This window comes from Thalassophryne amazonica, chromosome 13, assembly GCF_902500255.1.
Source record: "Thalassophryne amazonica chromosome 13, fThaAma1.1, whole genome shotgun sequence".
Classification (NCBI taxonomy): Eukaryota; Metazoa; Chordata; class Actinopteri; order Batrachoidiformes; family Batrachoididae; genus Thalassophryne; species Thalassophryne amazonica.
Genome location: NC_047115.1, coordinates 84,025,549 through 84,048,858, shown reverse-complemented (window position 1 = coordinate 84,048,858; position 23,310 = coordinate 84,025,549). Strand labels below are relative to the sequence as shown.

The 23,310-nt window shown below is 41.7% G+C and overlaps 1 protein-coding gene across 1 annotated transcript in view; it reads left to right on the top strand.

The window, feature by feature from the left end:
* tmem254 (transmembrane protein 254) overlaps positions 1-7,756 on the top strand; it is a 29,552-nt gene extending 21,796 nt beyond the window's left edge. The window contains exons 3-4 of the mRNA XM_034185504.1: positions 6,493-6,552; positions 7,103-7,756. Of these exons, the coding sequence (XP_034041395.1) occupies positions 6,493-6,552; positions 7,103-7,223 (181 nt within the window). The 3' untranslated portion in view covers positions 7,224-7,756. The remainder of the gene's footprint in view (positions 1-6,492; positions 6,553-7,102) is intronic.
* The last annotated feature ends 15,554 nt before the right edge of the window (positions 7,757-23,310 follow it).

Here is a 23,310-nt window from a genome sequence, read left to right as displayed (position 1 = left end):
CAGGGAGGGGCAGTCTTCTGCTGGGACTGGTTGGGGCTGAGGGAGAGAACCGGGAAAAAGACATGCTGTGGAGGGGAGCAGAGATCAATCACTAATGATTAAATGCAGAGTGGTGCATACAGAGCAAAAAGAGAAAGAAACACTCAGTGCATCATGGGAACCCCCCAGCAGTCTAAGTCTATAGCAGCATAACTAAGGGATGGTTCAGGGTCACCTGAAACCTCAACTCGTCCGTGTTTCGCTTTGCTGTCGTTCTTGACATTTTTTAATCGTTTGTTTAGTTTTTGTAACATTATTTTTTAGTTTGACTTCGTTCGACCAGCTGAATGTTTACACAGTGCGGAAGCCGGTTTGTGAGCACTGAGGCTGCTGCTGTGTTCATGTACCGTCAGAAATTACAGGGCAAACTCAACCTGTTTTCTTGGATTTTTTTTTAATCTGGGTGGGGGGTCAGCATCAATGGGCTCAGGCACCTTATATACGTCAGAAGTAATCTTTTGTGTGGATACAATTAATTATTTTGCCATAAGCAACTGCTGAATTTTGAAACAACAAAAAAGTTGTGTAATTTCTGACAGTACTTGAATGCATCATTAGTGGCAGCAGCAGCTCCTGTGTGTGCTTATTATTTTTTTATTAAATATAACTGAGTGTAGGAATGACAATCCAGCCCTCATGTACATGTGGCAACAGCTAGATACTTAAAATGATCATATAAAGAGCTGTTCTGGAAGGCAGAATTCACATTGTGGATCAGCTGCAGCTTGTGAAATAACCGCACATGGGGAGTCAATGCGCGGTGTTCACACGCACTGATCAGTTTACTGCTCTGATATATTCAGTCATCTTTACACTTATATTTATAATCCTCTTTTGACAGGTTTCAGTTATAAATCAATTAGTAAAGGAATACAGCGACCACAGCACACCAGAGGCTTTTTTTTTTTTTTTTTTTTTTAATTGGAGCAAGACGGAGCGCATAGCGTGTCGACAGTGTGGATTCTGATGAAGAAAGAGATGATCCCTCTTTTGTTCTGGACGAGGAACCAAAGCGGGTGGTCCCACCAACGTGCACACAGATCTCCACAGCTTCTGTTTGCAGTTTCTCCAGGACTCGGGCGCTATTAGCTCTGTCCCAGCGCCGAGTCCTGGACCTCAGAGATGCTCCAGGCGCATTTCATTTGAAGCGTCGAGATCGTTGGCTTCGGTTTTGTTAAGTTCCTCTTTCGTTCCTTTTGCACTCTTGCTTCACAGGCTATTCGGTGATAAAGCTCTTTCGTCCACCTTTTCTCAATGAATTGTGACTTTTATTTACTTTTTCCCTTCTTTCAGGAATCGTCCGTCGTGTGCCGTGTGACTGGGCCATTACACAATTACATTTACATAGAAAACAGACACTTGAATGAGATAATACAATCAGGTAAAACATCTATAGGTCAGAGCCATCAAGAGTGATTTAAAAGTGTTAAGTGGCACCAGCTCTTTCAGTCTAAACTCATTTTGGAGTTCCAAGAGTGGAATGTTGGAATGTTGCCTGTCAGGGGTGGGGCGGAAGATTTCCAGGGTGGGGTGGAAGATATCCTAGTATATCTTCCCCCCGGGGGGGGGGAAGCTATCCAGGGGTGGGACTATATTGCTACACCAGCACCTCCAAAGTTAGAAAACTAGTTTCAAGCTGCAACCCCTGGCAAAAATTATGGAATCACCGGCCTTGGAGGATGTTCATTCAGTTGTTTAATTTTGTAGAAAAAAAGCAGATCACAGACATGACAAAACAAGTCATTTCAAATGGCAACTTTCTGGCTTTAAGAAACACTATAAGAAATCAGGAAAAATAATTGTGGCAGTCAGTAACGGTTACTTTTTTAGACCAAGCAGAGGGAAAAAAAATGGAATCACTTAATTCTGAGGAAAAAATTATGGAATCATGAAAAACAAAAGAACGCTCCAACACATCACTAGTATTTTGTTGCACCACCTCTGGCTTTTATAACAGCTTGCAGTCTCTGAGGCATGGACTTAATGAGTGACAAACAGTACTCTTCATCAATCTGGCTCCATAATTTTTGCCAGGGGTTATGTATTTGAAATTTAGAGAATGGAAAAATTAACATACACTCTGAGACTTCAAAATGACTATTTCTATGAAATTTGGAACAAATGGATCATTTTCATATCTCCTACCCATCCAAAATTTTCATGACTCCTCTAGGAATTTCTCATGTTGATCGCCATTTTATTTCCCTTTTCTAATTGTTTCATGACTGTGAGTGCTTAGTTCAGATACAGTGTTCATGTTATAGTGTGTAAAACTGAAAAAGGACTAACTGTAATTGTAAATGCAGAATATAGCTGTGATGCACTGTTTCTTTCTCTTTTTGCTCTGTATGCACCACTCTGCATTTAATCATTAGTGATTGATCTCTGCTCCCCTCCACTGCATGTCTTTTTCCTGGTTCTCTCCCTCAGCCCCAACCAGTCCCAGCAGAAGACTGCCCCTCCCTGAGCCTGGTTCTGTTGGAGGTTTCTTCCAGTTAAAAGGGAGTTTTTCCTTCCCACTGTCGCCAAGTGCTTGCTCACAGGGGGTCGTTTTGACCGTTGGGGTTTTTACGTAATTATTGTATGGCCTTGCCTTACAATATAAAGCGCCTTGGGGCAACTGTTTGTTGTGATTTGGCGCTATATAAATAAAATTGATTGAATTGATTGATGTTGCCTTTTTCGACCGAAAAGATAGAAAAAAAAAAAGGGAATGTGCCTCACAAGTGGGGCACCACAATAATTAATAATTTTAAGATTTAATAATTATTTGGATCACATGGGCACACCAAAAGTGTAATGAATTTGAATATTAAGATTTATTAATCTTTAATATTGAAATGTCCTCCTTATGGGGACCAAGGTAAGTCACGCTTCATTACAACCCCTGGCACAAATTATGGAATCACCGGCCTCGGAGGATGTTCATTCAGTTGTTTAATTTTGTAGAAAAAAAGCAGATCACAGACATGACACAAAACTAAAGTCATTTCAAATGGCAGCTTTCTGACTTTAAGAAACACTATAAGAAATCAGGGAAAAAAATTGTGGTCGTCAGTAACGGTTACTTTTTTAGACCAAGCAGAGGGAAAAAAATATGGACTCACTCAATTCTGAGGAAAAAATTATGGAATCATGAAAAACAAAAGAACGCTCCAACACATCACTAGTATTTTGTTGCACCACCTCTGGCTTTTATAACAGCTTGCCGTCTCTGAGGCATGGACTTAATGAGTGACAAACAGTACTCTTCATCAATCTGGCTCCACCTTTCTCTGATTGCTGTTGCCAAATCAGATTTGCAGGTTGGAGCCTTGTCATGGACCATTTTGTTCAACATCCACCAAAGATTTTCAATTAAGATCCGGACTATTTGCAGGCCATGACATTGACCCTATGTGTCTTTTTGCAAGGAATGTTTTCACAGTTTTTGCTCTATGGCAAGATGCATTATCATCTTGAAAAATGATTTCATCATCCCCAAACATCCTTTCAATTGATGGGATAAGAAAAGTGTCCAAAATATCAACGTAAACTTGTGCATTTATTGATGATGTAATGACAGCCATCTCCCCAGTTCCTTTACCTGACATGCAGCCCCATATCATCAATGACTGTGGAAATTTACATGTTCTCTTCAGGCAGTCATCTTTATAAATCTCATTGGAACGGCACCAAACAAAAGTTCCAGCACCATCACCTTGCCCAATGCAGATTCGAGATTCATCACTGAATATGACCTTCATCCACAGTCAATCAATCAATCAATCAATTTTTTTTTTATATAGCGCCAAATCACAACAAACAGTTGCCCCAAGGCGCTTTATATTGTAAGTCCACGATTGCTTTTCCTTAGCCCATTGTAACCTTGTTTTTTTCTGTTTAGGTGTTAAGGATGGCTTTCGTTTAGCTTTTCTGTATATAAATCCCCTTTCCTTTAGGCGGTTTCTTACAGTTCGGTCACAGACGTTGACTCCAGTTTCCTCCCATTCGTTCCTCATTTGTTTTGTTGTGCATTTTCGATTTTTGAGACATATTGCTTTAAGTTTTCTGTCTTGATGCTTTGATGTCTTCCTTGGTCTACCAGTATGTTTGCCTTTAACAACCTTCCCATGTTGTTTGTATTTGGTCCAGAGTTTAGACACAGCTGACTGTGAACAACCAACATCTTTTGCAACATTGCGTGATGAGTTACCCTCTTTTAAGAGTTTGATAATCCTCTCCTTTGTTTCAGTTGACATCTCTCTTGTTGGAGCCATGATTCATGTCAGTCCACTTGGTGCAACAGCTCTCCAAGGTGTGATCACTCCTTTTTAGATGCAGACTGACGAGCAGATCTGATTTGATGCAGGTGTTAGTTTTGGGGATGAAAATTTACAGGGTGATTCCATAATTTATTCCTCAGAATTGAGTGATTCCATATTTTTTTCCCTCTGCTTGGTCTAAAAAAGTAACTGTTACTGACTGCCACAATTTTTTTTCCTGATTTCTTATAGTGTTTCTTAAAGCCAGATAGTTGCCATTTGAAATGACTTTAGTTTTGTGTCATGTCTGTGATCTGCTTTTTTTTCTACAAAATTAAACAACTGAATGAACATCCTCCGAGGCCGGTGATTCCATAATTTTTGCCAGGGGTTGTAGTAAAGACAGTATTTAATTGGAATGATATTTAATTATCTCAAGGTTATTAGGAGCACCACCTGTCTTTTTAAGCGCAGTGGTAAAGTTTCTGGCTGGCAATCAGAGCTTTTGTAAATTGCAGGTTTGAATCCAGTGGGTGGCATGCATTTTTTATTTTATTTTTTTCCATAGCAGCTGCATGATGTGGTTATACATGCTTCAGCTGCTCAATTTCAGTTTATTTCATTTATATATTGCCAAATCACAACAACGTTGCCTCAAGACGCTTCACACAAGAAAGGTCTAAAGTTACCAACCCCTCACACCGTGTGCACACTTGTGGACTACAACGTCGCATGCACAAAACATTTGCAACGGGTTCATTAATGCCTGACCATCGGCTTGATGTTTGTTTGTTTGTTTTTTTTTTTTTTTTGGTTGCCTCATACTAGCTGTTCCTCCATGATTCACCCTTATTTGTACTTATTTGTACTATGTGTGTAGGGGCCCTAAAAGTCCTAATTTCTACGATATGATTGACAAACACTGTTTCAACCTGAACACAATAAAACCACTGCAGGAATATTTACACACATTTATTTACAAATATACAAGAGATGAACAATGATCAAATAGTCTTGTTACTGACACATTTTGTTACTCATGAGACATTGAAAGATAAATCAATTAAAGGAAACTTTAATGAATTACAGTGAATAAATCTGCTTGGAATTTAGTGATGAATTTTGTGGCCAGTTATTAAAATTAGCAAACGAATATATGAAGCCACCTTGAAATATGAAACCACTTACCTGGTCCTTTGAAGATGATGAATAATTCAGTCTGCTTCGCCCGCTGATGGGCCAGTTTCGGCCTGCTTCCCTGGTTCTGGGGTAGAACCACTGGTTTTCCCCGGTGATATCTGATGTTTTTTTTAGCTTGGTTAGCTGGCAGGACAGACCAGTGGTTCTGCAGGTCTGTCAGTTTGTTCCGGTTGACCCAAGGACGAAGGTTTAAGTGCTTGTTAAAAATGGTACTCTGGTATCCTCAAAAACTTGTGTGATCGAATTAAAGTCATTGTAGAATTTGTTAAATGCTTTGGTTTATACTATGACGGTTTAGGTGAATTTTACTGTACATGGGACTGAACACTAAATTTACCTCTCAAAGCTTTGATGATGATGTCGGCTTCCATCCCACACGGCTGATTTTATTTTCCCAAATTTTTCTTCTGTTCGGATCTGAAGAGAATCTATGCATCTTGAAGCCCTTGTCTATTTGTGCATGTAAATGTACAACTTGGCATTTTCAGCAAATAAATAAATATGCTGGATTTACATGTAGATAGATTCATAGTGAAATGCTATTTTGGCCCCAAGATGACATCACGAGTCACGTGACCTTTTTTTTTTTTTCTCGTCACATCGCTACTTTCTGTATAAAGGAACTCTTGTAAAAAAAAAAAAAGAAAAAAAAAAAAAGTCAACCACCTCAACTACCATGCCAAGAAACTAAATCCCATGCGGTAGATTGTGAGGCTGAAGGTGTCAGTATGTCTCTCACCTTTTTGTAATGTCAGTCCTGTTAAGAGCTGAGCAAATCTATGTTGTGGTAAAACTGCTCGTGAAAGGTCATGTGACTGAATCTGAAGCTTTGCTGCAATGCTGTCCGAAGACTCTTCAGCTGGTTTGGTCTGCAGCCCTACAAGATGATGAACAAAATTTTCAGGTCCCCCCAGTCACACACATCACTGACAGATATAGAGATAATGCTAAGAATCATAGGTGATTAAGATTTCATTTGAAACACTTCATCCGTGTGTTTGTGTTACAGGTGGTGGGCAGCCGTGGCTGTACATGTCCTTGAGGCCTGTGTATCGCTGAAAGTATGCAGGTAAAAACAAAAAACAACTTTGGACCTCTTTGGACAGACGCTTGTTAATAAAACATGATCTCCACTTTTGTCAATTTATTGTTTTGTCATTTGTTGCCTTATCCAGATCTGCCCCGAATTGTGTTGTGTGTACCACATTTCACTTAATATTTTCAGCCAATTTTGCTAATATGGGTGCAAGTAAGATCCCCCCTCCAAATAATTTTCCATTCTTTTTGATTCCTTTTCTAGATGAGATGCAAATACATAAACACCAAATGCCTGCACTAAAATTGCAATTAAATCCGTTCCATATTAATTAAAATTAAAAAAAAATACACATGGAACAACAACAACAAAAAATCTTAACAAGCTGCGGGGATGCAAAATGAGGAAAAACGTGTTGAATTTGTATTTGATGTCCACACACATCTGGTAAATAACTTGTAATAATGTAAATTATAGAGGAAGCTATAAGATGTTTTTCCCCAGTTTAAAGCTGATTAACAGCTTGTCTTTGGACAGAGTGAGTCTGTTGACGTGTCTAACATTGGTATGAATGTCGCTGCAGCAACAAGGGCGTCACTGGCACGGGCGCTCGGTGCCTGTGGTTCATTCAGACGCTGTTGTTTGGCTTTGCGTCGCTTGGCTTGCTGCTGAAGTATGACCCCAAACGGCCCAAACAGCACTGAGGCCCACAGAGAGACGTCTTCACAACAATGCCTCCAAACCTCTTCTGTGCCTGTCCTTCAGGCAGAACCAACAATCCTGACTTTATTGGTGTTTTTACTGAGGTGACATCATGAATCTGATAAACAACAATGGTTGTCTTACTCATATTTTCTTCCTAATATAATGGACCAATATTTTTGTCTTATTTCATACATTTTTTTAAGCACAAAGCTAAGTATATCGGAGAGCATATTTTAAGTATTGATACTGACTTTTTAACAGGTTTGATCTGATTGTGAATATTTAGTGTTATAAATCTTGGCTGTAAATTGTTTTTCACTCTCGATGTTTACATTCAGCTTGGATAGTGACTGTAATGGTATTCTATCAGAGATTAAGCTGACTCAGACAAAAAAAAAAAAAGCTGCTGAACATGTTTGAAACACATATTTGCCTTTTCTTATCATAATGTGCTTTGACTTCAGCTTTTCAAACTGTGGACTGGAAATTTCACTTGACTACAATACAAAATAAAGATGAATGACCAACTGCATTTGTTGATCTCCTTTTTTATGCATAAATTTCTCAAAGTCCAACTTCTGTTTGAAGAACTCACTAATGTTATGCTAATTTGTCCTCATCAATCATAAACATGGTTTATCTTTAATCACACATTTGATGCAGGAAACATTTTGAATACAGTATCTATAAAAATGCTACACCATCTTGAATCTGTATGGTTTATGACCTCTAAATTTAATTCATTCATTCGTTAAAAATGAGTCGCACCGGCAGTGTCAAAACTTGTCCCAATTTTGGGAAGATGTTGGTAGTGAAATTGAAAAGGTATTTGGGTACAATATACCAAGAACAATACTGACATTATACTTTGGGTATGTAATGGGAGCAGGGATTCAGAAAAAAGATGTATACGAGGTCTGTCAAAGTATCATACCTTTTTTTTTTTTTTTTTCTTTCAAAAACTATATGGATTTCATTCATATGTTTTTACGTCAGACAAGCTTGAACCCTCGTGCGCAGGCTTTGAGTGAGCACTGGTCCACCCCCCTCGTCGGATTTTTATTGTCTGGAAATGGCGGAATGATTTGGACTTTTTTTTCCATCAGAATTTTTTTCAGAAGCTGTTAGAGACTGGCACCTGGAAACCATTTGAAAAATTTATCTGGCTTTCGGTGAAAATTTTCCGGGCTTCACAGAGAATGACTGTTACTACAGCTTTAAGGACTGCCCACAATGGCGCTTGAAAACACCGCGAGAAAACACCTCCATTTCGGCGTGTCATGGGACAAGTTGGGACATGCCTATCTCGGCTTTCAATGCTTACCAGTCCAGTAAGTATCAGAGAAATTGTGGAGAGCTGGGCATGTCCTAACTTGTCCTCTGACACGCCGAAACGGAGGTGTTCCTTTGTCTCGCTCAAACAGCGAATCGGTCGTTACGTACGAAGCCTCCGCGCGGCTTTCCATGACAAAATCTCTTGTTAAAAGTGAAATCTGCCAGAAAATGGCTGATGTCCAACTCTTGTGATAACCAGAGAAAGTGCACACGATGGTCTCGTATCCACAGAGCCATCAGCTTAGAAATGATCTGGTGTTTTCTGCCTCGTCGTCGGAGCGCAGCGCGCCATGCGCCATTGTGGGCCGTCCTTAATCTCTGTGAAGCCCGTTAAATTTTCACCAAAAAACAACCGAATCTTCGAAATGGTTTCCAGCTGGTTGTCTGGCAGAGCTCCTGAAAAAAATTTAATGGAACAAAGCGGCAGTAGCTCAGCTGTTTGCTGAGAATGAGAATCCAACAAGGGGGCGGGACCACTCCTTCCACAAGGCATGCTCACAGGCGAATAACGTCACCGACCGGCGTGGAAAAACTCACGCATGCGCACAAGGGTTCAAGCTTGTCTGATGTAAAAACATATGAATGAAATCCATGTAGTTTTTGAAAAAAATAAAAAGGTACAATACTTTATTGACAGACCTCGTACTTATTTAAAATTTTGTTGGCAGCAGCAAAAGAAGCCATCATACGCAAATGGTAAAAACAAGAACCCCCCACAGTTAAAAACTGGATGGACATTGTTGAAGAAATTCACAGTATGGAAAGACTTATCTTTATTTTAAGGTTGCAAGAAGCTAAAGACTTTTGGGGAAAAAATACAGACTTTTGGGGAAAAATGGACAATGTATATTGATGACAACTGACCAATTGTTTTATGTATTTTGTTTTGTTTGTTATAATTTGTGAAAACCAATAAAAAAACAAGTATTAAAAAAAAAAAAAAAAAAAATTGAGTCGCACCCTGGCCTGGCGTCCTCTCCGGGATGTGCCCCGCCTCACACACTGTGACTGATGGGATAGACCCCAATCCCACCGTGACCCTAGACTGGAGTAAGCAAATATATAAAAAGGAATGAGTGAGTCGTACCCAGAGTACAACATGCATTCTTTAAGTTTGCCACAGATTCATGCAAACTACTTTGACTCACTGATAGCCTAGCTTTGTTTCTACACTCAACAAAAATATAAACGCAACACTTTTGGTTTTGCTCCCATTTTGTATGAGATGAACTCAAAGATCTAAAACTTTTTCCACATACACAATATCACCATTTCTCTCAAATATTGTTCACAAACCAGTCTAAATCTGTGATAGTGAGCACTTCTCCTGTGCTGAGATAATCCATCCCACCTCACAGGTGTGCCATATCAAGATGCTGATTAGACACCATGATTAGTGCACAGGTGTGCCTTAGACTGCCCACAATAAAAGGCCACTCTGAAAGGTGCAGTTTTATCACACAGCACAATGCCACAGATGTCGCAAGATTTGAGGGAGCGTGCAATTGGCATGCTGACAGCAGGAATGTCAACCAGAGCTGTTGCTCGTGTATTGAATGTTCATTTCTCTACCATAAGCCGTCTCCAAAGTTGTTTCAGAGAATTTGGCAGTACATCCAACCAGCCTCACAACCGCAGACCACGTGTAACCACACCAGCCCAGGACCTCCACATCCAGCATGTTCACCTCCAAGATCGTCTGAGACCAGCCACTCGGACAGCTGCTGAAACAATCGGTTTGCATAACCAAAGAATTTCTGCACAAACTGTCAGAAACCGTCTCAGGGAAGCTCATCTGCATGCTCGTCGTCCTCATCGGGGTCTCGACCTGACTCCAGTTCGTCATCGTAACCGACTTGAGTGGGCAAATGCTCACATTCACTGGCATTTGGCACGTTGGAGAGGTGTTCTCTTCACAGATGATGCGAAGGAGATGTGTTGCACTGCATGAGGCAAATGGTGGTCACACCAGATACTGACTGGTATCCCCCCCCCCAATAAAACAAAACTGCACCTTTCAGAGTGGCCTTTTATTGTGGGCAGTCTAAGGCACACCTGTGCACTAATCATGGTGTCTAATCAGCATCTTGATATGGCACACCTGTGAGGTGGGATGGATTATCTCAGCAAAGGAGAAGTGCTCACTATCACAGATTTAGACTGGTTTGTGAACAATATTTGAGGGAAATGGTGATATTGTGTATGTGGAAAAAGTTTTAGATCTTCGAGTTCATCTCATACAAAATGGGAGCAAAACCAAAAGTGTTGCGTTTATATTTTTGTTGAGTATATTTACATGTGTAACCCACCATCCCATTTTTGGTAAGTCCTGGTGAAACTTGTCTTGATTTAAAGTGGTTGTTATGAATTTAACAACCTTTTATGGTGATTACTTTTTGTATTTAATGTCAGTGTGAGTGAAACTGAAACAGCCGCACAGCTTCACAATGTCCTCAGGTTATGAACTTAAGAGCATTTGCATCTGTGCATTGAGCATTTGTCTTAAACTGCCGGGTCTCTGTTAGAACTGTCTCCAGCCATTAATATCTTCAATGCAACAAGGAAATATTCCTCTCTACAAGGACCAGCTAACCTCCACTTTTTCTATCTCGACCTGCTTTGCCACAAACTCATTTGCTCATTCAGCTGTCGGTTAGTACTTCACCGGTTGCACACCTGAATGAACTAATGAAGTTGTGGGAAAGCAGGTCGAGATGGAAAATGTGGAGGTTAACTGGTCCTTGAGGACAGGTTTGAGAGCTACTCTGTTACACTTGGGATAATATATAGCCCAAATCAGAAGAAGTTGGGATGATTTGGAAAATATGTATTTCAAGAAAAAAAGAAGTGATTCTTAAATTTATTTTGACTTTTACCTTTACCTTTGCCAGTAAAGTTGGAGATTGTTTGGCCCGGGTTTTTGTTTGGTTGTGAACATCTTGGAGCCAACACTTTTTCATATGTCATTAATTTTTTTTTTTTTTTTTAACTGAAGATTCATATCCTCATACTGATTCATTCCAGGTTAAAGGGCAAAGTTGGGAAAAATCTTGGAAAATTAGAAAAATCCCCATCTTAACATTGAACAATTTTCAAAAATTCATACAACTGTCAAAGATCAAATTTCTTTCATAATTGAGATCCTCGTGTAGGATGGTATCCTTTATCAACTGACAGTTTGATTCAGATCTGATCTAGATTAGATTTTGTGGCCATTTAAATTTAACTTTGAAAACCCCATTTAATGTCTATTTTACATTATAGTGCAAGCTTTGCTTTGTGCATCACCAGTTATACAACTTCACGATGAAGTGGTATAGAGGAGGATTTTCTTACAAAGACCTGAAAGTTTAGCAACAAATTGCCAGAAGGTACATCTGATGCAAGCCTAGATTTGATCTGTTCTGGTGAAAGAAAATCCTTTTGTGCTCTACTCCACTATGAAGCTAAGAGTGGCGATGCAAAATTTGCACTGTGCACAACTTCTCCAATCACAGCCACATAAGCCTATAATGATGTCTGGGTGTCTCAGTGGCTTTCCTCACTCTTCTTCTTGCACAGTCAGTTTTTGAGAACTGTCAACTCCATGTAGATTTATACTGTTTGTATTTGATCATAACTGTTGTTAATAAAGTTCAAGACATACTCAGTGGCAGCTTCACCATCAGAGAGCCTCGACCACAAAAGACTCCAAGCTGACATTGATGTTAAAGGGGGCAACACGGTATTAAGAACAGGATCATTTGGGTTGTTTCTGTTGTCATTATGATTTAAAAAGAGTAAACACAGTTGTGATAATAAATGGCTTCACCCAACCACTAACCATGAACAAAAAAAAAAGTTTTTGTGCTTATCATTAATATTTTCTGAATGCCCAAGTGTGTGTGTGTGTGTGTGTATATATATATATATGTGTGTGTGTATATATATATATATATGTGTGTGTGTGTGTATATACACTCAACAAAAATATAAACGCAACACTTTTGGTTTTGCTCCCATTTTGTATGAGATGAACTCAAAGATCTAAAACTTTTTCCACATACACAATATCACCATTTCCCTCAAATATTGTTCACAAACCAGTCTAAATCTGTGATAGTGAGCACTTCTCCTTTGCTGAGATAATCCATCCCACCTCACAGGTGTGCCATATCAAGATGCTGATTAGACACCATGATTAGTGCACAGGTATGCCTTAGACTGCCCACAATAAAAGGCCACTCTGAAAGGTGCAGTTTTATCACACAGCACAATGCCACAGATGTCGCAAGATTTGAGGGAGTGTGCAATTGGCATGCTGACAGCAGGAATGTCAACCAGAGCTGTTGCTCGTGTATTGAATGTTCATTTCTCTACCATAAGCCGTCTCCAAAGGCGTTTCAGAGAATTTCGCAGTACATCCAACCAGCCTCACAACCGCAGACCACGTGTAACCACACCAGCCCAGGACCTCCACATCCAGCATGTTCACCTCCAAGATCGTCTGAGACCAGCCACTCGGACAGCTGCTGAAACAATCGGTTTGCATAACCAAAGAATTTCTGCACAAACTGTCAGAAACCGTCTCAGGGAAGCTCATCTGCATGCTCGTCGTCCTCATTGGTGTCTTGACCTGACTCCAGTTCGTCGTCGTAACCGACTTGAGTGGGCAAATGCTCACATTCGTTGGCGTTTGTCACCTTGGAGAGGTGTTCTCTTAACGGATGAATCCTGGTTCACACTGTTCAGGGCAGATGGCAGACAGCGTGTGTGGCATCCTGTGGGTGAGCGGTTTTCTGATGTCAATGTTGTGGATTGAGTGGCCCATGGTGGCGGTGGGGTTATGGTATGGGCAGGCGTCTGTTATGGACGAAGAACACAGGTGCATTTTATTGATGGCATTTTGAATGCACAGAGATACCGTGACAAGATCCTGAGGCCCATTGTTGTGCCATACATCCAAGAACATCACCTCATGTTGCAGCAGGATAACGCACGGCCCCATGTTGCAAGGATCTGTACACAATTCTTGGAAGCTGAAAATGTCCCAGTTCTTGCATGGCCGGCATACTCACCGGACATGTCACCCATTGAGCATGTTTGGGATGCTCTGGACCGGCGTATACAACAGCGTGTACCAGTTCCTGCCAATATCCAGTAACTTTGCACAGCCACTGAAGAGGAGTGGACCAACATTCCACAGGCCACAATTGACAACCTGATCAACTCTATGCGAAGGAGATGTGTTGCACTGCATGAGGCAAATGGTGGTCACACCAGATACTGACTGGTATCCCCCCCCAATAAAACAAAACTGCACCTTTCAGAGTGGCCTTTTATTGTGGGCAGTCTAAGGCACACCTGTGCACTAATCATGGTGTCTAATCAGCATCTTGGTATGGCACACCTGTGAGGTGGGATGGATTATCTCAGCAAAGGAGAAGTGCTCACTATCACAGATTTAGACTGGTTTGTGAACAATATTTGAGGGAAATGGTGATATTGTGTATGTGGAAAAAGTTTTAGATCTTTGAGTTCATCTCATACAAAATGGGAGCAAAACCAAAAGTGTTGCGTTTATATTTTTGTTGAGTATATATGTATATATGTGTGTATATACATACGAGGGCTGTCCGTAAAGTATAGGTCCTTTTTATTTTTTTCAAAAACTATATGGATTTCATTCATATGTTTTTACGTCAGACATGCTTGAACCCTCGTGCGTATGCGTGAGTTTTTCCACGCCTGTCGGTGACATCATTCGCCTGTGAGCACTCCTTGTGGGAGGACTCGTCCAGCCCCTCGTCGGAATTCCTTTGTCTGAGAAGTTGCTGAGAGACTGGCGCTTTGTTTGATCAAACTTTTTTCTAAACCTGTGAGACACATCGAAGTGGACATGGTTCGAAAAATTAAGCTGGTTTTCAGTGAAAATTTTAACAGCTGATGAGAGATTTTGAGGTGATTCTGTCGCTTTAAGGACTTTTCACGGTGCGAGACGTCACGCAGCGCTCTCAGGCAGCGTCATCAGCCTGTTTCAAGCTTAAAACCTCCACATTTCAGGCTCTATTGATCCAGGACGTCGTGAGAGAACAGAGACGTTTCAGAAGAAGTCGGTTTCAGCATTTTATCCGGATATTCCACTGTTAAAGGAGATTTTTTTAATGAAAGACGTGCGGACGGGTCCGCGCGTTGGGACGCAGCCGACGCGGCGCGGCGGCACAGGAAAAACACCTCCGTGTTGATAACCATTTGTTAAAATCCAGTTGGCTTTTGATGGCTTTCAGTGGAGTGAGTATATGAGAAATTGTTTATCAGCTGGAGATGTTCCAACTTGTCCTTAAGGCTTCCAGCAGAGGTGTTTTTCCTGTGACGGAGCGTCGCGGCGGCTGCGAGCCGACGCTGCAATCCGCCCGCACGTCTTTCATTAAAAAAATCTCCTTTAACAGTGGAATATCCGGATAAAATGCTGAAACTGACTTCTTCTGAAACTTCTCTGTTCTCTCACGACGTCCTGGATCAACAGAGCCCGAAATATGGAGGTTTTAAGCTTGAAACAGGCTGATGACGCTGCCTGAGAGTGCTGCGCGACGTCTCGCACCGTGAAAAGTCCTTAAAGCGACAGAATCACCTCAAAATCTCTCATCAGCTGTTAAAAGTTTCACTGAAAACCAGCTTAATTTTTTGAACCATGTCCACTTCGATGTGTCTCACAGGTTTAGAAAAAATTTTGATCAAACAAAGCGCCAGTCTCTCAGCAACTTCTCAGACAAAGGAATTCCGACGAGGGGCTGGACGACTCCTCCCACAAGGAGTGCTCACAGGCAAATGACGTCACCGACAGGCGTGGAAAAACTCACGCATGCGCACGAGGGTTCAAGCATGTCTGACGTAAAAACATATGAATGAAATCCATATAGTTTTTGAAAAAAATAAAAAGGACCTATACTTTACGGACAGACCTCGTGTGTGTGTGTATATATGTATGTGTGTGTGTATATATGTATGTGTGTGTGTGTATAATCTGACCAAGTAGGTCTCTCTTCTATGGACTTGAACAGTATTCTCTCAATGGCACATGGACTCACATGTCCATTGCTCTTTTCATGCCTTTTATATGCCCGTTCAAAGTTAGACAGATCCCCAAAACCCAATTTTGACCAGACAAGACATGAGATGGTTTCATCAAGAGGGCCAACAATACATTTTCTTTGTCACAGCACTTCCAGTCAGCCAGCTGCTAACTGTCATACCAGGAGAGCCAAAACCACCTGATACTTTTCCCCACCTTCTTCTTTGTTTTTCGGCTGTTCCCGTTAGGGGTCGCCACAGCAGATCAATCGTTTCCATCTCACCCTGTCCACTGTATCTTCCTCTGTCACACCAACCACCTGCATGTCCTCTCTCAGCACATCCATGAACCTCCTCTTTGGTCTCCCTCTTCTCCTCCTGCCTGGTGGCTCCATCCTCAGCATCCTTCTCCCTATATACCCTGGGTCCCTCCTCTGCACATGTCCAAACCATCTCAATCTCGCCTCTCTGACTTTGTCTCCAAACCGTCCCACCTGAGCTGTCCCTCTGATGTGTTCATTCCTAATCTTGTCCATTCTTGTCACTCCCAAAGAGAATCTCAACATCTTCAGCTCTGCCACCTCCAGCTCTGCCTCCTGTCTTTTTGTTAGTGCCACTGTCTCTAAACCATACAACATAGCTGGTCTCACTACTGTTTTGTAAACTTTCCCCTTCACTCTTGCTGATATTCTTCGGTCACAAATCACTCCTGCCACCTTTCTCCACCCACTCCACCCTGCCTGCACTCTCTTCTTCACCTCTCTACCACACTCTCCATTACTTTGAACAGTTGACCCCAAAAATTTTAAACTCATCTACTTTCACACTTCTACTCCTTGTAACAGCACTATTCCACTGGGCTCCCTCTCATTCACACACATGTACTCAGTCTTGCTTCTACTGACTTTCATTCCCCTTCTCTCCAAAGCATATCTCCACTTCTCCAGACTAGACTCAACTTGCTCTCTACTCTCACTACAGATCACAATGTCATCTGCAAACATCATAGTCCATGGGGACTCCTGTCTGATCTCATCTGTCAACCTGTCCATCACCACTGCAAACAAGAAAGGACTCAGAGCTGATCCTTGGTGTAATCCCACCTCCACCTTGAATGAGTCTGTCATTCCGACTGTGCGTCTCACCGCTGTCACACTATTCTTGTACATGTCCTGCACTACCCTAACATACTTCTCTGCCACTCCAGACTTCCTCATACAATACCACAACTCTTCTCTTGGCACCCTATCATAAGCTTTTTCTAAGTCCACAAACACACAATGTAACTCTTTCTGTCCTTCTCTGTACTTTTCCAACAGTATTCTCAGAGCAAACATTGCATCTGTAGTGCTCTTTCTCGGCATGAAACCATATTGCTGCTCACAGGTCTTCACCTGTTTCTAAGCCTAGCTTCTACTACTCTTTCCCATAACTTCATGCTGTGGCTGGTCAGCTTTATGCCTCTGTAGTTACTGCAGCTCTGCACATCACCCTTGTTCTTGAAAATGGGAACCAGCACACTTCGTCTCCACTCCTCAGGCATCCTCTCACTTTCCAAGATTTTATTAAACAATCTGGTTAGAAACTCTACTGCCATCTCTCCTAGACATTTCCATGCCTCCATTGGAATGTCATCTGGACCAACTGCCTTTCCACTCTTCATCCTCTTCATAGCAGCCCTCACTTCGTCCTTGCTAATCTCTTTTACTTCCTGATTTACTCTCACCACATAATCCAGCCTTTTCTCTCGCTCATTTTCTTTATTCATCAACTCTTCAAAATATTCCCTCCACCTTCTCAGCACACACTCCTCACTTGTCAGCACATTACCATGTGCATTTTTTACCACCCTAACCTGCTGCACATCCTTTCCAGCTCTGTCCCTTTGTCTGGCCAATCGGTACAAGTCCTTTTCTCCTTCCTTACTATTCAACTTCTTGTACAGCTCGCAATATGCCTTTTCCTTTGCTTTTGCCACTTCTCTTCTCGCCTTACGCCGCATCTCCTTGTACTCCTGTCTACTTTCTTCATCTCTCCGACTATCCCAAAACGTTTTCGCCAACCTCTTTCTCCTTATGCTTTCCTGGACCTCTTCATTCCGCCACCAGGTCTCCTTGTCTTCCTTCCACTGTCCAGATGTCATACCCAGTACTGCCCTAGCTGTCTCCCTCACCACATCTGCAGTACTTTTCCAGTTGTCCAAAATTGCTTCCCCTCCAACTAGTGCTTCTCTCACCTGCTCGCTAAATTTCAAACAACAGTCTTCCTCCTTCAGCTTCCACCATCTGATCCTTTGTTGAGCTCTCACTCTCTTCTTCTTCTTTACCTCTAAAGTCATCCTACAAACAACCATCCTATGCTGTCTAGTGACACTCTCTCCTGCTACCACCTTACAGTCTGTGATTTCTTTTAGCTTGCATCTCCTATAAAGAATGTAGTCCACCTGTGTGCACCTTCCTCCACTCTTATGTTACCCTGTGCTCCTCCCTTTTCTTAAAGTAGGTATTCACCACAGCCATTTCCATCCTTTTTGCAAAATCAACTACCATCTGTCCTTCCCCATTCCTATCCTTGATACCATATCTACCCATTACTTCCTCATCACCTCTGTTCCCTTCACCAACATGCCCATTGACGTCTGCTCCTATCACCACTCTTTCATGCTTGGGCACACTCTCCACCACCTCATCTAACACACTCCAGAAATCTTCTTTCTCCTTCATCTCACAACCTACCTGTGGGGCATATGCACTGATGATATTCATCATCACCCCTTCAGTTTCCAACTTCACACTCATCACCCTGTCAGACACTCGCTTAACCTCCAACACACTTTTAACATACTCTTCCTTTAAAATGACCCCAACACCATTTCTGTTCCTGTCCTCACCATGGTACAACAACTTGTACCCACCGCCAATGCTCCTGCTCTTACTTCCCTTCCCCTTGGTCTCTTGCACACACAATATGTCTACCTTTCTCCTCTCCATCATATCAGCCAGCTCTCTCCCTTTACCAGTCATACTACCAACATTCAAAGTCCCCACTCTCATTTCCACCCTTCTAGTTTTCTACTTTTCCCCACCAAATCAGTTAAATGGCTTTGACAATATTAGCATTATCTGCCATTGTGTGTGCACGTTGTGTGCACCTCAATGATTGTTTGAACAAACTAACTAAACATTAAACTAAAATGTTGAGTGGATTGTACAACCCCAATTCCAATGAAGTTGGGACATTGTGTAAAATGTAAATAAAAACAGAATACAATGATTTGCAAATCCTCTTCAACCTATATTCAATTGAATACACCACAAAGACAAGATATTTAATGTTCAAACTAATAAACACACTCATGGTGCGGCAAAAAATACTTAGCATGTGCTGAACATTTTTGGGAGCCCTAATTTAACAAAAAGGCTGTTCTTGTTTACTAACAAATATAATAAAGTGGAAACTGCTTGATTCTTCTGTTCTCCATTCTCCTTCCTTTTTCTGAAATATTTTAGCAAGCTCATGTACAGGCATGTGAGGGGCAAAATGGCTGGAGGTCAAGAGGACCGTGGTTGGGCAGTCTGGGGTGGTGGTGGTGGTGGGGGGGTGAAGCCCCCCTAGAAGCATTTTAGTCATGCTAATGCTCCCAAGAGCCATTTTCTGCAGTGAATTTGCAAGGAGGGATAGAAAGGATGGAGGCAGCTGTTTATCCAACTCTTTATAGGCTGGACAAAATCTGTCTTCATATGCCAGCAATGTCTGTGTCGTGTGAGTCTTCTCTCCAAAACTGGAGAGAAGGAACAGACTCAAACCTAACACTGCTGAAATTTTATTTTTAAATAAAAACCCTTGAAGCCCCCAAATCCCCAAAGTATATTATTGAAAATATAGTCAAAAATTTCAAGATTCACATAGAACCTTTTTTAACATACATAACGGTGCCTGTTTCATTGTTCCATGCAAGTGCTATGTTAAAGATTGGCCAGCAAATGTTGCCATATTTAATTGTATCAAATCCTTCTAAACATTGAACCATTTCAACACAATTGCTTCATATTGATTCAGTGGTTCAAAACGCTTTGGTTTCTAATTTAGTAATAAAATATATCAGTGACCAAATTTCATTTAGTGCATGGGCACAGATAGACATAAATCATGAATACTTGCTAACCAGGACATGAACGTACAACATGCCCTTTAAATTACCTAGTTTGCAACTAGTTGAAGTCTGTAGCCTACTGTGTCAACACACACAATTAGTCTGATAGGAAGCCTATCAAGGGACTCAATTTTCCTAGACAATAGCTTATTTGATTTGTTAGGCTATTTATTGGCTTACCTTGTCATCCAAAAAGTGGCAGACTCAAACAAGCTTCGAACCCGTGCTCGAATTCTCTCTGAACTCTTCACGCATAGCTGACTTATCAGGTGCAAGGTTTTCAGCGAATCAGCGATCAGAGAATACTGCAGTCAGAACATTGTAAGCAGATGATTGGGGACCAAAAATTGAAAAAAAAATTACTTTTTACGTTGGCATTATGGGGTTTCGGGTGTGGGCCTTAAACTCCTCTCCTGTCATTAAGAAATAATGTGCTGTGGTCTACTCTAGTCTAACCTAGTTTGTTGTTCATTCGGCTGCTCCCGGTTTCTTTTGGGGTCGACACAGCAGATACAACCAGATCCGCATTGGTAATTGGCACAAGTTTTACGCCGGATGCCCTTCCTGACGCAACTCCAGTTTTACCTGGAGAAACGCACACAGCCGCTGGTGTTCCAAAGAGGTCTCCCATCCAAGTACTAACCAGATCCTGCTCTGCTTAGCGTCTGAGATCTGACGGGATCAGGCTGACAGAGCAGACCAGCTGCTAGTCATCAACAGAAATTTAACAGGAAATTTTTTTATTTTGGCGTGATATGACAAATCAAATCAATTTTATTTATATAGCGCCAAATCACAACAAACAGTTGCCCCAAGGCACTTTATATTGTAAGGCAAGGCCATACAATAATTACAGAAAAACCCCAACAGTGAAAACGACCCCCTGTGAGCAAGCACTTGGCAACAGTGGGAAGGAAAAACTCCCTTTTAACAGGAAGAAACCTCCAGCAGAACCAGGGTCAGGGAGGGGCAGTCTTCTGCTGGGACTGGTTGGGGCTGAGGGAGAGAACCAGGAAAAAGACATGCTGTGGAGGGGAGCCGAGATCAATCACTAATGATTAAATGCAGAGTGGTGCATACAGAGCAAAAAGAGAGTGACACCGTGAGATTGATGCTGAAAATGTGAGTGTCATGCCAGATGGGTGAGAGTTGGCAACCCTGTGATTGTATTGACTCAGTCACACATCAGTGCCACTCTGTCTGTGAGCTCTTAGCAGCATGCTTAGCAATGCCGGCTGGGGTGCAAACGATGTATAGCGGGCAATGAAATTGATGCGACTTCTTTTTTCATTTTCACCACTGTTTTGTTTTTTTAATGCCTCGGCAATGCGAGGGAGTGGGTTGTACCAAAAAAGCGAGAAAGAAAATTAAAATCCATCACGATTCACGACATACCAAGGGGATTATGTGTCACATCGATCATACATTACTTTGGGGAAAATAATCAGCAGCACGGCCCCTCCTGGTGCAAACCTGCAATTCACAATGCACATGTCACATAAATGATATAAAATACAAAAATACCTGGTGTGTCTATGAGGTAGGAATAAATATAAGGATATTGAACATCTGGCCATTGTGTAGGATAATTTTTCCATCGTCCAGCTTCGTGTTGGTACGGACGAGATGACAGTCCTACTGCTGCTAATTTGGTTTTATATCACTCCCGGGCAATATTATCCAAACCCTGTAAATAGTTGAAAGCCACACTAAGGTCCCAATAACAAAAAATAACAAAATTCAAACAAATAATTACTTTAATCTGCAATTCAAGAGCAAACACCACTCCCAAATATACAATGTGTGTCTATGGTAAAACACACCAACAGCCGGAGATTTTCACACCAGCGACGGAGCTGACACGGAAGTAAACTGGTAGTGACGTGGCCGCGGCCAAGTCAATAAAAGACAAAGAACAGTAACAGCGATGAAAGTAAACCACGTAACATGCGAGAAAATGCATTAACTGGTAGTTTTATCAGCAAACATGCTAACCAGTGCATACTGGGTAAATCCCAACTTTTGCTACCGCAACACACTACATTATGTTAATCTGAAACAAGAAACTACTATGAGTGTGTTTTATTGACAGTGTACTAAATGAACAATGGAAATGATCAATTGGGACCCGGGATGAAAGTCCCGGGTCCCAATTGAAAAGACGTTCCCGCTAGCTTGGCTAACGGGGCGTTCCCCTTTGGCTGACCTGGTAGAGGAACGGTCTTTTGTGCGAGCCGCGTGGGTTCGATCCCCCACCGTCGTCCCGGCCACGAAGGTCCTGCTGCTTCACCCAGCAAACACCAAGAAATGGGTTGGAGTTTATCTTTCAACTTCACTTGCAAAATCTGCAATGGGACTGAGCTCCTGATGAGTAATTGACAGTGTATGTCTCAAAATAGCTGTCAGTCAAAACAGTATTCAGCCTTTCGACTGATCCTCCAATCATCATGCGGAAGCTGAGCATCCAGGCCAGCCAACAGCTCCATTCACCCCCTGAGACACTGAGCGTCTGGGGGTGGTACAAAATCGTTGCATTTATCCAATGACCCTGAAGTTTTGAGGCAATGAAAAAATGTTCCATGCAGTCCCATTGAAGCGAACAGATGCTCAACTTCTACAGGCAAATGCACTGACCACAGATCGTATAAGAAAATGATTTCTTGAAATCTGACATTGATGCTATGGGAATGGATGAAAAGTTAACAAAATCAAGTTAGTCGATTTGTGATAAGAAGCTGATTCTGAATGACCTTGTCTTCAAGATGAACGTGTTCTAACGCATTTGTAGTCGAAATGTTACAACTGTACATATTTGATCATTTAATTTTTGACAATATGTCTTGGACTTTATTTCTATCAATTACGAAGAAATAAAAACATTATGGCACTCTATGGTAAATCTGCATGGAGTACAGTTCTCAAAAATTGAGTGACTGTGCAAGAAGGAGAAGAGCGAGGCCAATCAGGCCTGTATGGTAGAGTGGCCAGATGGAAGCCACTCCTTAGTACACTCCTTAGCACATGGCAGTCCACCTGGAGTTTTTCAAAGGGCACCTGAAGGACTCTCAGACTTTGAGAAACAAAATTCTCTGGTCTGACGAGTCAAAGATTGAACTCTTTGACCTGAATGCCAGGTGTCATGTTTGGAGGAAACCAGGCACCATTTGTACAGTGAAGCATGGTGGTGGCAGCATCACGCTGTGGGGATGTTTTTCAGCAGCAGGAACTGGGAGACTAGTCAGGATTGAGGGAAAGATGAATGCAGTAATGTACAGAGACATCCTGGATGAAAACCTGCTCCAGAGAGCTCTTGACCTCAGATTGGGGGAGTGGTTCATCTTTCAGCAGGACAAAAACCCTAAGCACACAGCCAAGATATCAAAGGAGTGGCTTCAGGACAACTCTGTGAATGTCCTTAAATCAGAATCACCTTTATTGTCATTGCACAGCGATCAACACAACGAAATTTGCTTGTGCATCCTCAAAAACAATGACCACCCTCAAACACACTCACCCTACACTTACTTCAATAAATATTGAAAAAAACA